The sequence below is a fragment of the Elephas maximus genome, chromosome 11, assembly GCF_024166365.1.
Source record: "Elephas maximus indicus isolate mEleMax1 chromosome 11, mEleMax1 primary haplotype, whole genome shotgun sequence".
Taxonomy (NCBI): domain Eukaryota; kingdom Metazoa; phylum Chordata; class Mammalia; order Proboscidea; family Elephantidae; genus Elephas; species Elephas maximus.
This window is the reverse complement of record NC_064829.1, coordinates 41,477,093-41,492,305: the sequence shown is the minus strand read 5'-3', so window position 1 is coordinate 41,492,305 and position 15,213 is coordinate 41,477,093. Positions and strand designations below refer to the sequence as shown.

The 15,213-nt window shown below is 36.3% G+C and overlaps 1 protein-coding gene across 5 annotated transcripts in view; it reads left to right on the top strand.

The window, feature by feature from the left end:
- The window catches only part of NOL4 (nucleolar protein 4), a 409,694-nt gene extending 395,580 nt beyond the window's left edge, over positions 1-14,114 (top strand). For all 5 annotated transcript variants that reach the window (XM_049901605.1, XM_049901604.1, XM_049901609.1 and 2 more), the window contains one exon: positions 13,671-14,114. In XM_049901605.1, the coding sequence (XP_049757562.1) occupies positions 13,671-13,864 (194 nt within the window). In that variant the 3' untranslated portion in view covers positions 13,865-14,114. The remainder of the gene's footprint in view (positions 1-13,670) is intronic.
- Positions 14,115-15,213: the final 1,099 nt, after the last annotated feature.

The window sequence follows — 15,213 nt, the reverse complement described above, 5'->3', positions numbered from 1 at the left end:
CCCTATTCTGTGATTACTTAATGTTGATTTATCTGTCTTTATTAAGTAGAGAAGGACAAATTTGATGAAGTCAAGAGGATTTAATATTTGAAAGCACAATCTAATTAGGCTTACAGTTACAGAGGAGTCAAATAGTTCTCACTGAACTATAGCATCTGAATTTCTTTCTTAATCAAAGGGTAAATTCCCTGAAAAGGGAGTGATCCAGGCCTTATATTAACATCACATGTCATGTTGTGTTGTAATCCGTTAACAATTGCCAGTTAAAGGACAGATTGTCAGGCAGATGCATAAATAAAATGTAGTATTCTGATAGACAAGAATAACACAAAGCATAATCATGCCAGAAGTATAGAAAGGAATTGATGAAAAAAAGATATATCAAGAAAATTCTAATAAATCAAAATAGAATTTAAGACAGGAGCATTGGACATAAAAGATTCATTACGTAATGATGAAGAGAACAGTTCACCAGAAAGTTGTAATTGTCTAGAAGATATGCACACCTGATAACATAGCCTTATAATTAATAAACAAACAAAAAAACTAACAAAATCACAAGGAAAATTTATACATTCACAATCATAGTCATAGATTTTTAATGTAAGTATAGAAAAAAATTAAAATCTGGATTTGAATAAAAATAATTAAAATTTTATCTAATACCATGTCCCCAACTATCTTATAATACACATTCTTTCAGACAAATTGACCACCTAAAGTAATGGCAACAACCAAAGAAACATTAACATACTGATGGCATTGTGTTCAGAAACATTTATAATTAATAAAACTGAAAACACTACATATTAAAATTGTGGGATGAAACTAAAGTGGTATTTTGGCACACATATTAGAAAAAGAAAATTAATGAGCCAGAAATAGAATGGAAAAAAAGTCAAAGACAACAGAAGAAAATAAGTAAAGTTAATTAAAATAGAAAACATAGACGCAATGGAGACTATCAAAAAAATTCAAATGCTGAAACTTTTAAAAAGACAAAATATCTGGCAAGATAAATTTAGAGGAATGAAAAAAACAGAAGATAAAATATTACAATAAAATATTAACACCTTTATGCCAGTATACTTGAAGATTTAGAGATACTGGATTATGTTTTAGAAAAATATCATTGACCAATATTGATAGAGATGAAATAAATGTATAGCATTATCCCTCCCTGTTCTGACGCTCCAGTCACTTGTGGGTTATTTCTCTTGATAGAGTCCCACGTGATTCTTAGGGTTTCTTCATTTTTTTTTAATTCTTTTATCTGCTTTTTCTTCGACTATTTTGGTGCTGAGTGTTTTATCTTCAATCTCACTAATTCTGCCTTCCATTTCCTCAATTTTGCTCCTCTGACTTTATATAAAAAAAATATAGAGAGTTGTCTAATTCTGTAAATTTTGTTAATCTTCTGAATTTCTGATTGCTGTCTCTCTATGGATTCTTGCAGCCTATTAAATTTTTCGTTATGTTCTTGAATAACTTTTTTAATTTCTTCAACCACTTTCTGTGTGTTCCTTGGCTTGTTCTGTGTTTTGCCTGGTCTCCTTCCTGATCTCTTGAAGAGATCTGTATATTAATCTTTTGTATTCTACATCTGGTAATTCCAGGAATACTTCTTCATCTGGAAGATTCTTTGATTCTTTGTTTTGAGAGCTTGTTGAAGCAATTATGGTCTGTTTCTTTATATGATTTGACATTGATTGTTGTCTCTGAGCCATCTATATATTATTGTATTAATTTATTTTACGTTTGCTTGCTGTATCTTAGCTTCTTGCTTTGTTTTGTTTTGTTTTGATACGCCCAAATAGGCTGCTTGGGTGAGCTAGCTTGATTTTTTTGCACCTTTGAAGCTCTAATGTCCTGTCACCAGATGGCTAGAGCTGTTACCAGGTATATGAGCCTAGGAGTCCATTCACTTTTCTTATATGGATTCCGCTCAGGGGTCCAGGTTATTGGTCATCAAGTGTGTGGTACAGGCTTTGTCCTACAGTCTTAGAGGGGCAGAGGTGATTGGTGTAGGCACAGGTATCTGGTTGCAGCATGGGAGTCACTCTCTGAACAAGGCAGGGGACTGACAACCATCCCCCAAGTGTCTATGAGGAAAGCATGCCCCAGTTCCCTAGAGTGCACAGGTGGGTGGGTTCTGCAGCCGGATCAAGGGCACCCAGTGTTTTTGGCTGTCAGGACTGGGAGGTATCACTTATCCTTGCACCCCTGTTGCAGGTGGCTAGGTGATGTGGGTGGAGCCACCAGTCCTCAGGCCCTTCATGTGGGTAGGTGAAGAGCTGTTTAATAGGCAAAGTGGGGTCAAACATCAAAAACCCATCTCTTCACTGCACAGTTGAAGTCAGATCTCAAGCACATACACACAGTCTGCCAACAAGGGCCTAATCTCCTGAAATGAGCCCACACAGGTCCATGCAGGGGTGAAAGATGTTCAAAGTCCATGGACTGTTGAGCCTGGACAGGAGCCGCTTCTGTCCTGAGCTCCCCAGCTTAGTGGACCTAACAGATTATTTTTCCCCCAATTGTTAATTTATCCCTTCTCCAAGGCCAGGAGGATGGCTCCGAGTACTGAGAAGGCCCTATTTCAGTCCCAAAGAAATCGACAGCCACTGAAGCTGGCTTGGGGGCTGGGGGCACAGTAAAATAAACACAAGTACTTAGCTTTTGCCGAGAGCACTGTTCTTCTCTGGGTCCAGAGGTGTGAGTAGATTGTGTGGCTCACTGTCTGTCCCTGAGGAAACTACATCCTGAACCCTACTGCCAGCCCCACCGCTCCAGGGGGTCATGTCTGAGGGGCACTGGTTCCCACCAAGTCAGGTCTGGCAACTCCTCGCCACTTATGAACCGCCTCTCCCTCCCCATGCCACTCAGCCTGATTTCCTAGCTTTGCCTTTGATACTCAGGGCTCCTAGCTTGTCAGCAATATAATCATTTCACTTGTTTTTTCTGATCTTTGTTGTAAGAGGGATCACTGGAAGCATCTGACTACTCTGACATCTTGGCCCCACCTCTCCAGAATAAACCTATAGCATTAAATAAATTGAATAAGTATTATAAAAAACTGTCCTTTAAAAAATAACAGGTCCATATGGTTTTACAGATGCCTTTTACTAAAACTTCAAGGACTAAATAATCTTTATTTTGGACAAACAGCTCGAAAATAAGGAGAAAAAAAGGGAAAGCAGCCAAGCTCAAGGACAGTATTCAAAAGGCAAATTACAGTCTAAGCATACTTGTGAATATAAATGCAACTCTTTAGCATGTTGACTCCAGTAATGTGTATTTTAGTGTGATATTTAGTATATCTTTACCTAGTGACACATATTCAGTCATCAGGTGAAGGGAATTAATATTTATGGAGTATCAGCTATAACCTTGTCATTGTGCTAGATGCTTTATATACATTAGCCAAGATACTGATGAATTATAGTTAATGTTTTTTCACTCTTTGTGGAAAGTAGTAATAAAACGCCATAACAAAATACTTTTGTTGTGATTACAAAAATAATGAAAATATTTTTATTTTAAAAATATCACAAAAATAAAAAAGGAAAATGAGACTGCAACCAAAGTAAGTTTCTAGTTGTCTCATTTATTAGCCAAGCAAGGAAAGTAACTTACTTTTGATGAGTTTATTAAATTATGTTTGATTAAAGCAGCTGATGAAATGTGTTCTGAAAAGTAAAATTTTAAAGTATTATTAGCCTTTTGGTAATAACCATTTCTTCAACATCTGAGGAAATGGGGATATTGGCAATATCAATAGTCAATTAAAAACAAGGCAAATGATCAATCAATATAATTCGCCATATGAATAAAATAAAGGAAAATAAACACATGGCCATTGCAATCAATGTAGAAAAGTCATTTGATAAAATCCAACATCCTTTCCTAATAAGAACTCTCAGTAAAATAGAAGTAGAAGGGAAATTCCTCAACATAATTAAGCACATAAATACAAAACCAACAGCCAACATTATTCTCAATGGAGAGGGATTGAAAGTCCCCTTGAGAATGGGAACTAGACAAGGATGCCCATTATCACCACTCCTATTCAATATTGTACTGGAAGTCCTAGCCAGAGCAATAAAGCAAGAAATAAAGACATCCAAATTGGCAAGGAGAAAGTAAAACTATTCGTATTACCAGATGACATGATCCTATATATAGAAAATTTCAGAGAATCCACAAAAAACTGGAACTAATACAAGGGTTCAGCAAAGTGACAGAGTACTAGATCAACATACAAAATTGAGTTCCTCTACACTAACAAGGAGAACACTGAAAATGAAATCAAGAAAACAATACCATTTACAAAAGCCCCCAAAAGGATAAAATATCTAGGAATAAATCTAACCAGGGATGTAAAAGAATTATACAAAGAAAACTACAAAACACTACTGCAAAAAACCAAAAAAGACCTACATAAATGAAAAAACATACCATGCATATGGATTGGAAGATTTAACATTGTGAAAATATCAACACTACCCAAAGTGATCTATAGATATAACACAATACCAATTCAAATCCTAACAACATTCTTTAATGAAATGGAAACACTAATCTCTAACTTTATATGGAAAGGAAAGAACCCCCAATAGCCAAAGCATTATCAAAGAAGAACAAAGTAGGAGGCCTCACACTCCCCAATCTCAAACGGTGGTCAAAACAGCCTAGTACTGATATAATGACAGACACATAGACCAATGGAATGGAATTGAGAATCTAGAAATAAATCCATCCAGCTATGGACAGCTGAGCTTCCACAAAGTGTCAAAGTCCATTCAGTGAGGAAGAATTAGTCTCTTTAACAAATGGTGTTGGCAAAACTGGATATCCATTTGCAGAAAAATGAAACAGGATCCATATACAAAAGCTAACTCAAAATGGATCAAAGACCTAAATATTAAAACCAAAAACTATGAAGTTCCTGTAAGATAACATAGGGACAAACATGGTTCCTAATTTATGGCATAAATAAACTAGAAAAATATAGCTATCAAAAAATGCACAAAATACAGAAGATAAACTAGATAACTGGGACCTCCTGAAAATGAAATACTTAACTCATTGAAAGACTTCACCAAAAGAGTAAAAAGAGAACCCACAGACTGGGAAAAAAGTTTTGTCAGCAACATATCTGAAAAGGGTCTAATCTCTAATATGTATAAAAAACTTCAACACCTCAACAACAAAAAGACAAACAGTCCAATCAAAAAATGGGTGAAGGACATGAACAGACACTCAACAAAGAAGACATTCAGGTGGCTAACAAGCACATGAAGAGATGCCCTCACTCATTAGTCATTGGAGAGATGTAAACCAAAACTACAATGACATACCATCTCATCTCAGCAAAAATGGCACTGATCAAAAAAACAGAAAACAACAAATGCTGGCATGGTTGTGGGGAGATTGAAACTCTTATAGACTGCTGGTGGAATTGTAAAATGGTACAACCACTATGAAAAACAGTATGGCACTTCCTCAAAAGGTTAGAAATAGAAATACCATATGATCCAGCAATCCCACTATTAGATATTTATCCTAGAGAAATAAGAGCAGTGACATGAATAGACATATGCATGTCCATATTCATTGGAGCATTATTCACAATAGCAAAAAGATATAAACAACCTAAGTGTCCATCAGTGGATGAATGGATAAACAAATTGTGGTGCGTACATACAGTGGAATACTACAAAACAATAAAGAATAATGATGAGTCTGTGAAATATAACACTGATGAATCTGGAGGACATTATGCTGAGTGAAATAAGTCAATCACAAAAGGTCAAATACGATATGATGCCACTTTTATAAAAGATTAAGAATAGGCTTACTCATAGAAAGCAGCATTCTTTGATGGTTACCAGGGATGGGAGGGAATGAGAGGGAGAATCACTTACTAGATAGTAGACACATGTTAGTTCTGGTGAAGAGAAAGGCAATACACAGTATGGGGAAGTCAGCACAACATGGTAAAGGCAAATGAAGACATTGAGAGGTATGCAAAAATAAAGGACAACTACAAAAATGACTATACAATATACAATTCTGCAACAACAGGAATAACAAACTAAAATATGTGAGTGGTTACATAGGTAGATGTGTATGCTATATAGATGTGGGAGGGAGTGTGGGTGCATATGTGGGTATAGTTGTAGGTAATGATATATGCATATTTGTATGTGCTACCTGTATATTCACATATATAATAGAGCATATGGGAGCACAGTTATGTAAACCTCATATCCAAACACCTGGTGGGACTCAGTTACTGGGCTTGAAAGCTAATGGCCTAGTCTCAGGGAACATCTAGCTTGATTGACATAACATAGTTCATAAAGATATTGTTCATATCGCAGTTTTGTGAGTAGTGTGTGAAGTCTTAAAGCTTGCAAGCAGCCATCTAAGGTACAACTATTAGTCTCTTCCCATCTAGAGCAAAGGAGAATAAAGGAAACCAAAGACTCAGGGAAGAAATTATTCCAAAAGACCAACAGCCTACACAAACCACAGCCTCCTCTAGCCTGAGACCAGAAGAACTAGATGGTGCCTGGCTACTACTACTGACCACTCTGACCAGGGACACATAGAAGGCCCTGGTTAGAATGGGTGAAAAATGTAGATCAAAACTCAACTTCATAAAAAACATGAAACTTACTGGGCTGATAGAGACTAGGGAAACTTCAGAAACTATTGCCCTAAGGCACCCTTTCAAACTGGAACTGAATCCACTTCCAGAGGTCACCTTTCAGCCAAATAACAGATTGGTCCATAAAATAAGCAATAACACCCATGAAGAATGTGCTTCTTAGAACAATAAACTAGACCAAACAGGCAACATTTGCCCAAAAGCAAAGATGAGAATGCAAAGAGAGGCAGGTAAACTGGAGGGATAGAAATGGGAAGGGCAGGGTGGAAATGGGAAAGGCAGGGTGGAAATGGGAAGAGTGTTGACACATTACAGGGATAGAAACCAATGTCACAGAACAAATTTGTATATGAGTTGTTGAATGGGAAACTAATTTGCTTTGTAAACTTCCACCTAATGCACAGTAAATATTTAAAAAAAAAAAAAAAAGGAAAAGAAGAAATGCTGGAACTCTCTGGGTTTAGTTTGATGCAAGTAAATGGAGTAAAATGTGTCTAACTTGGGAAAAGAAAAGAGAGTAACAATGATTGAAAAAAAAAAGAGAGAGTGCAAATTGCTTGGTGTCTTAGTAATCTAGCGCTGCTATGACAGAAATACCACAAGTGGATGGCTTTAACAGAAATTTATTCTATTACAGCCTAACAGGCTAGAAGTCCGAATTCAGGATGCCAGCTCCTGGGGAGGTCTTTCTCTCTCTTTTAGCTCTGGGGGAAGGTCATTGCCATCAATCTTCCCTTGGTCTAGGAACTTCTCAGCACAGGGACCCCAAGTCCAGAGGAAATGGTCCGTCCTAGCTTTTGTTACTTAGTGGTAATGAGGTTCCTCCCCAGGAACAGAGTGCATCATTTGGCCTTGGGGTCCCTGCACTGAGAAGCTCCTAGACTAGGGAAAGATTGATGACAAGGACCTTCCTCCAGAACTGACAAAGAGAGAAAGCCTTCCCCTGGAGCTGGCACCCTGAATTCGGACTTCTAACCTCCTAGACTGTAAGAGAAAAAATTTCCGTTTGTTAAAGCCATCCACTTGTGTATTTCTGTTGTAGTTAGCACTAGATAACTAAGATGCTTGGTGGCGGTGGTGTCTTTTTTATTACTATATTCCCTACAGTATTTGAACCTAACCATAACTGCCCATGGAAGCACTGAATAATTTTGTTTTCTGTATTATTATTATAGAATAATAAATAAAGCTGCCTCATCAAGCAGTTTATGTATGTGAATTTAACACACTCATAAGACAATAGACAACTCAAATGAGGTTTTGTGTGAACAAGCCAAGGATTTTTTTGTCAAAGGAGATATTATGCTTGATAAAAATAACCAAAGTCCTTTTGCATAATATGGGATTAAATAGAGGCTTTGTTTGCTTTTGTTTTCTTTTACAGGATATCCTTGAACTACATTTACCAGGACAAGAAGCAGAACTAGGTTCTCATTCATATTTCTGGAGCCCCAAGACTCCTAGGAATTATCTCAGGAGTCTGGGGAGAGGGGAATGGGTGTGATTCCCAGCTCCCTGTGGTTTCCACCTTGGGCATCTTTCTTCTATCTATTTTGCAAATTGTGTTCCACTTAAGATTGGTTGAAGGACAGATTCCAAATGCTTAATAAAATGTTTGTAAACAAACAAAAAAAAAGCAAATGATTTTCCTTGCTTCTTGATAAGTTGAGAGATGTTACTGATACTTTCCAGGTGTTGTTATTTATTCAAGGTGTTAAGGCCGAGTTTGAAGTGATTGAAGAATTAGCCTCTGTGAATAATATGCATGGAGTAGCTATACCTGAAAATATTTTCTAAATTGAGAAAACACTGGTTCAGTACAACCTGAAAGTAGAATCTTCTAAGATGTGTTACAACTGAGGAAGGTAAAAATATGTGTGGAATAGAGACTTAGTTGGACAAATTTATAAAATTTGTGAAAATATAAATTTTATGTGTGTTTCTTATAACACTCATCAGCAGATACTTTGTGAAAAACATTTAAATCTATCATGTATTATTGAACCAGTAACATCAATAGTAAGTTTCACTTTTGTTCGTTGATTTAACTATTACAGGTTCTGTGAAATTTTGTTGGAAATATAATCTGAGTATTCTGATTTTCCCTACTATGCAGCAGTTCAGTGGCTTAGTGGTAAAGCTTTATGATGATTGTTTTCAGGTCAAGGCTGAGATTGAAATTTTTCTGAACAAAAAATTGCCTTCACCACTATTATTAAACATCGAATGGCTTTTGTGACAGAATTGATGTTTCTTAATGAATTGAATCTGAAATTACAAGACAAAAAGGTGCTTATATGTGAAGTTTATGCTGGTAAAGCCATTTTGATGATGATCAATATTGTTTGAATAACAAGTAGTGAGAACTTGCTTTATAAACTTCTTGTACTGTCAAAAGCTAAAACAAGAAGTGAGATCATTCCCACAAAAAATTTACAGTAGATATATTTCATGAGCACACACTATAGGCCCAACAGTGATTTTCAGACCTTGATGAAAGTATGAAGTAAATTTCCATGCTTCAAAATCCATTTAACTGTTCAATTAAGAAGCTTCCAGCTCATTTTCAATCAGAAGTAGTTAATCTGCAATATATTGACACTCTAAAAGGCAAATATCAAGAGAAGAATCTAACAAAAAATTTTAAATGCATTCCAAGAGATGACTATATTCAATTAAAATCATATGTTATGGACTAATATCAGTATTTGGAAGTATCTGTGTTAAAAGACATTTTCAAAGATGAAACACATGAAATATCAGTAGCACAGCAATGTTTGCAATTGATTTTGATGATAGGGAACACTAATCTTGAACCTCAGTTAAGCAAAATGTTATTTTCCTCAAAAAAAGAATTTTAATCTCATTAAAAGACCTGTGTTCCAAAAAAAAAGAGAGACAAGGTACTCAATTGTTATATTTTTAATTTATCAAATTTTTTTTGAAAATATATTTTCTCTGTTTTTATGTAACTACCTACATAATATCTTCAATTTCACGTCTTGGCCGGCAACGCCATATTTACAACTGGGCCCTTTATATAAAAAGTTTGCCAGCCCCTGTTTTAATGCATAAACCTAAAAATGCCACTCATAATTTAAAATTGCAAACTCCTGTTATAAAGCATGAATCTAAGAATGTCACTCCCTTATTTAAAATTGTTAAATCAGTTGCCAGTTCTCCAAATAGTTCAGAGTCTTTTCTCTGGAAGTGGAAATACTAAGTGAAGAAGGGAAGACAGGAGAAGGTAGTAAGCAGTTGGGACTGGTTTTATGCCCAAAGACTCACTGTAATATTTGAGGTGAAGTAAATGTGATTATTTAGGAAGTGGACAATAACTATTGATCTCTTTTTCAGCAAACAACTCACATAGGAATTACTATAATTACAGTAATTAATTCTACTTAGATTATTGTTTTTATAATTTTGGATGATGACTTTCCCATATATTAGAAGTAACTTTATTTATATAAAACCAAAAAAACCAAAGCTGCTCGCCGTCAAGTCAATTCTAACTCATAGCAACCCTATAGGACAGAGTAGGTCTGCACCATAGGGTTTCCAAGGAGCGACTGGTGGATTGGAACTGCAGACCTTCTGGTTAGCAGCCGAGTTCTTAACCACTTCACCACCAGGGCTCCTTACTTATATATAAAAAAAGTTACATTAAATCTGTTGTGTTCTACTTCTAACTCATTTTCTTTGAACCACAGTTGAATGTTATTAATGGCATCAGTCATTCTCCATTTCTTTAAAGTTGGCTGCAGAAAGTGTCTGGAACTATACAACTCATTCAGTTATTCCACAAGTATTTATTGAGCTTTACTTTGTGCCATCACACAGAGTTCTCATACTGAGAATGACATGGTAAACGCAGCACAAAAGCTTCCTGTTCTCCAAGGCCTTGCACTCTTGTCCTATGTATAATTTTTGATAAATGAAAATGATTATCACAGTCTTTAAAAAGAAAATCAAACTTTGTCCTATATGAGGGCACTATTACCTGAAGATAATAATGGTCATAATAAGACCATAAAAGTGAATCTGCTTAAAATAGGGAACAAAAATGCACTATAAATAAGGGAAAAGTATTCAATCGATACTTTAACTTGCAAAATAAAAATGAAAAATTATAAATATACATTTTCATTCAAGTGAAATTTAGTTATAATTGAAATGTGTACTCAAAGCTTCTGAGGATAAAAAAAATGAATCAAGGGTTGGTTTTGGCTGGGCTTAATTTTTTAAACACTGTTGTATGTTAACATGAAATACATTTTATTTAACTTTCCAGAATGATCTTGCAGTAGATCTGCATCATTTCGGTAAGAATGTAGCTACTTATATAAAAATGGCTTCATGAAGTTTCCTGAATGTTTGCCTTAACCTTTAATACTCAAATCATTTTCTCTTAAAGCATCTATTGTGTCATCATTCTTATCAACTGGTCTAGCACTTCCAAGACCACACTTCTCAGCGGCCCTTGTCTGTGATTTCAGCAAGTCCCCAGGAATATTTTCCTGGACATCTTTAAATTCAATATCTTTATAAAATTTGAAATTTTACTTTATAGTTGACATGCATTCTAACTACAAACAGGGAGGTCTATTTAAGTAGTCCCTAGTTAACTAACCCTACTTGCCCATTTATGAGAGTTTTTTTTTTTTATTATTTTTTACTTGCCTACCCAACCTTGGAAACCCTGGTGGTGTAGTGGTTAAATGCTTTGGCTGCTAACCAAAGGGATGGCAGTTCAAATCTGCCAGGCACTCCTTGGAAACTGTATGGGGACAGTTCTACTCTATTGTATACAGTTGCTATGAGTTGGAATCGACTTGAGGGCACTGGGTTTGGTTTTTACCCAACCTTGTAAATTGAAGTTTTGAATAACAAACCCTCAGCAAAAAAGATTTCTTGTAATTTTTATTTATGTGTACTCAATCCTGATCCTGTAACTCTATGAGGAATCACGACAAAGAAGTCAACCTTCTTCTGGAAGAATAAAAGTAACAGAGGTATGAGTGGCTTCTTGATATAGCGCTGAGCTCTCTAGAGTTTGTCTGCCCTAATAACAGTGGTGCAATTGGTTAACATGCTCAGCTGATAGCCAAAAGGCTGGAAGTTTAAGTCCACCCAGAGGCACCTCAGAAGAAAGGCCTAGCAATCTACTTCCAAAACATCAACCATTGAAAACCTTGTGGAGCACAGGTTTATTCTGACACACATGGGGTAGCCATGAGTCTGAATCAACTCGGCAGCAACTTTTTTTTTTTTTTTAATAACAGTCTGAAAGAAAGTGAGAGCCATATCTTGGTTTGGAATCTTGTACCCTGGAACAAGAGGTAGGGAATAAAGTCACAGTCCCCTCACCCCCAAAATAACTGGGGCCCTTGCCCACCCTTTTCTCAAGTCCGCTTAAGGATGTCTGTCAGCAATTAGGCTTGGCAGGAAAACTATCACAATAAGTTACACCTTCTAATGAAACAATGGTAATAAATCAATCAGACACTAAGTATCTACATAGCTAAGAGGAAAAGCCTCTGAATATAAATATGTTTTGTAAAGATTACATCTGTTACTAGGCTTCTTAAACATGAAGCAAAGAACATAAAGTTTAAAGTGGGTATGTTCAGAGACCAGAACCCCTGTTATGTCATGATGCTTTCTTCTTCCCACTCAGAACTTTCCAAATAAACTAGCCACTGTTAATGATTTACTTGAATGCTTTTTCAGTAATTTTTGTTTGCAAGCGTGACATCACTATCTCTTTCAACTTACCACGTCGGTATCATGGGTTTATAACTAACAGAACAAACAGAAGCTAACTGCAGCTGGAAAATCAAAGCTTTGAAAGGCCACTACAGAAGTGGCCATAAGTTCATCTCAGATGTCAGAGTTCTAGTATGCGAGTCCTGTCTCTCCTCTAAATTAAATTCCAAGTGAAGCTATTTCCATCTCATGGGACATCTGCCTCTCAGTTGACAGACATAAAGCTTCTTCTCTCTTTAGGGGAATCGGTGGAAGAGAGTTGGGTCTTGACCTGACTTCATTATGCCCCAAGGAGAAATAGAAGGATGAAATAGCATCCTTTATTTTACTTCACCAAATGAATACTGTTTTCTGAAAGGCTGCAATATGTTTAAGGAAAATCTATTAAATGCTTTCAAGTTATAGAACCACTAATTTATTTTTAATATATCAGATTTAGTTATGTGCTTAGTAATGTTTTATAAAGCATTTTAAGTGAATTTATTAGTCTAGATTTAATAATTATTGTTGTTAGGAGCTGTCGAGTCAATTCTGACTCATACCGACCCTATGTCCAACAGAAGAAATGCTGCCCAGTCCTGCACAATCCTCACAGTCACTGTCATGCATGAGCCCATTTCTGCAGCCAAAAAACTGTTTAGGGTTTTTTGAATTGATGGGGTCTAAAATATCAGTTACTGAATGCAGTAAATGAAAAGTGTTTGTATTTCCCTTTTACCTTGGGAAAGCTTCTACGATGCGTGCAAAGGTAGATTTAAAATCGATTTTCTAAAAAGCTCATTTTGAGACAAGTTTACTGTTTTCACTGTTGTTAGTTGCCATTGAGTCAATTCCGACTCACGGCAACCCCTGCATGTCAGAGTATAACTGTTCTCCTAGAGTTTTCAGGCTTTGACCTTTCAGAAGCAGATTGCCAGCCCTGTCTTCCAAGGTGCCCCTGAGTGAGTTTGAACCACCAACCTTTCTGCTAGTGTTTAACTGTTTGGCCCACCTAGGTGATCCTCTGTTCTCACCATTTCTCCATAATAAGAGTCTGATAGAAATTGCTGGACACCCTTTTAGTAGTATGTTGCTCTTTATTCTTTCTGAGGAAAATGTATTTGGTCAAAGATATTACATGAAAGAGTACACGAATTAATTTAATGGTAATTTATTGCGTGTGCTCACCATTCGTGGTGCTAGAACAAATATTGTTCGTGTCTAATTCTCTGACTATTTTTTCCAGGACCCACTGATCTCAGCATGAAGAGGCAGTTGGCAGCTAGCTCAGGATCGTCCAGCAGTTCAAGCTCCAGACCCCAGTTGAGTCCAACTGAAATCAATGCCGTGAGACAGCTCGTTGCCGGGTATCGAGAATCAGCTGCATTTTTATTGCGTTCTGCAGATGAACTGGAAAATCTTATTTTACAACAGAACTGAGTCAGATGACGACCATATTCACTGAGGTCAAAATTTGCAGTTTCCACTAATGACGTTTTGATTTCCCAGCAGAGATGCCTCTGGTCTTACTGCACAGTCTTTTAAGAGAAATCCTTCCATTATGCCACATTGTCCTTGATCCATAAAGTGATGTGTTAAGGTGCTTCAAAGGAACTCTGGCCTCTGAAGTACTTGAGATACTTTAACATATCCAGCCTATTGCTTTTTGTTTTAATATGTCAGCATAAATACTGGGGTCAAAAAAGGCTGTTTATTCTTAATCCAAGGATAAAACAGAAGAAGCTTGTGGTATATTTTTTAAAAAAGTTCGAGATCCAAGTGCAATATTAGTGGAATTCGCTACTGACTCATTGGACTTGGAAGCTGCAGTAACTGGCAAAAAAAAAAAAAAAAAAAGCCACATTTCCTGTTGCCACAGGATGTAACAACAATTAAAGGGATCTTGTATTTAAAAAAAAAAATACATAATTTTTATAAAAAGAAAACTTGTTTTTCATTCAAAATTGTCATTTTTACTTTGGTAACTTTTTCATAGGTCCTAAAGAAAACTGTTTTGAGAAACTACTGTAAGTACCTTTTCCATATAGCTTTGCCTTCTCCTCTTTCCAAATTCTTTCTACAAAAATACCACTTAATGCTGGAGAACCCTTGCCTACGTTCTTTAAACCGTTACATCAGGAACGATTTCCAAGAGAAGCCTGCATTTCTGTACTCATGCTGATCTCAAAACATCCCACTCAACACTGCAGCTTTACCATAAGCAGTTTTCATCACAGAATTTTTTAATATTAAAAAAGACATATCGTTGAAAGATCACAGCTGCTCGCTCCTGATTGCCGCTGCTGTCTTACAGCCATCTCTCTAGCAGCCACTGGATGTAGATGACTGAATGTTAAGAGGTTGCAAATGACAATCTGAAAATTTGCACTCTTGTGTGTAGTTTTCATTTTTCTCCTTCAGAAATAGTTTCCAAAAAGACCGTTACCTCTCTTGATATGATTTGTATAATTTCCAGTTTCTAGGTAAAACAATGATGTAAAGAACTCTCAGTGGATGCAGCTGCAAACTTACCATGAACTGTTCCCTCCTGCTCCCCATACTCTGCCCTCCTTTCTTATTTTCTAGTGTTGAACACACATGAATGGTGTTTTCTTTGTGCACTGAGGCAAGCCTATTTTTAAAATATTTAGGGAGAAGTACTTTAGTTCATGCTTCTTGTACTCTTTTTCTGTTGTTTAGCTTTTGTTGGATTACAAACTCCTTGTGCATTTCTGAATTTGCCTTATTTCGTGTAAAATTTATGTCATTCCATTTTTGACAATGAGTTT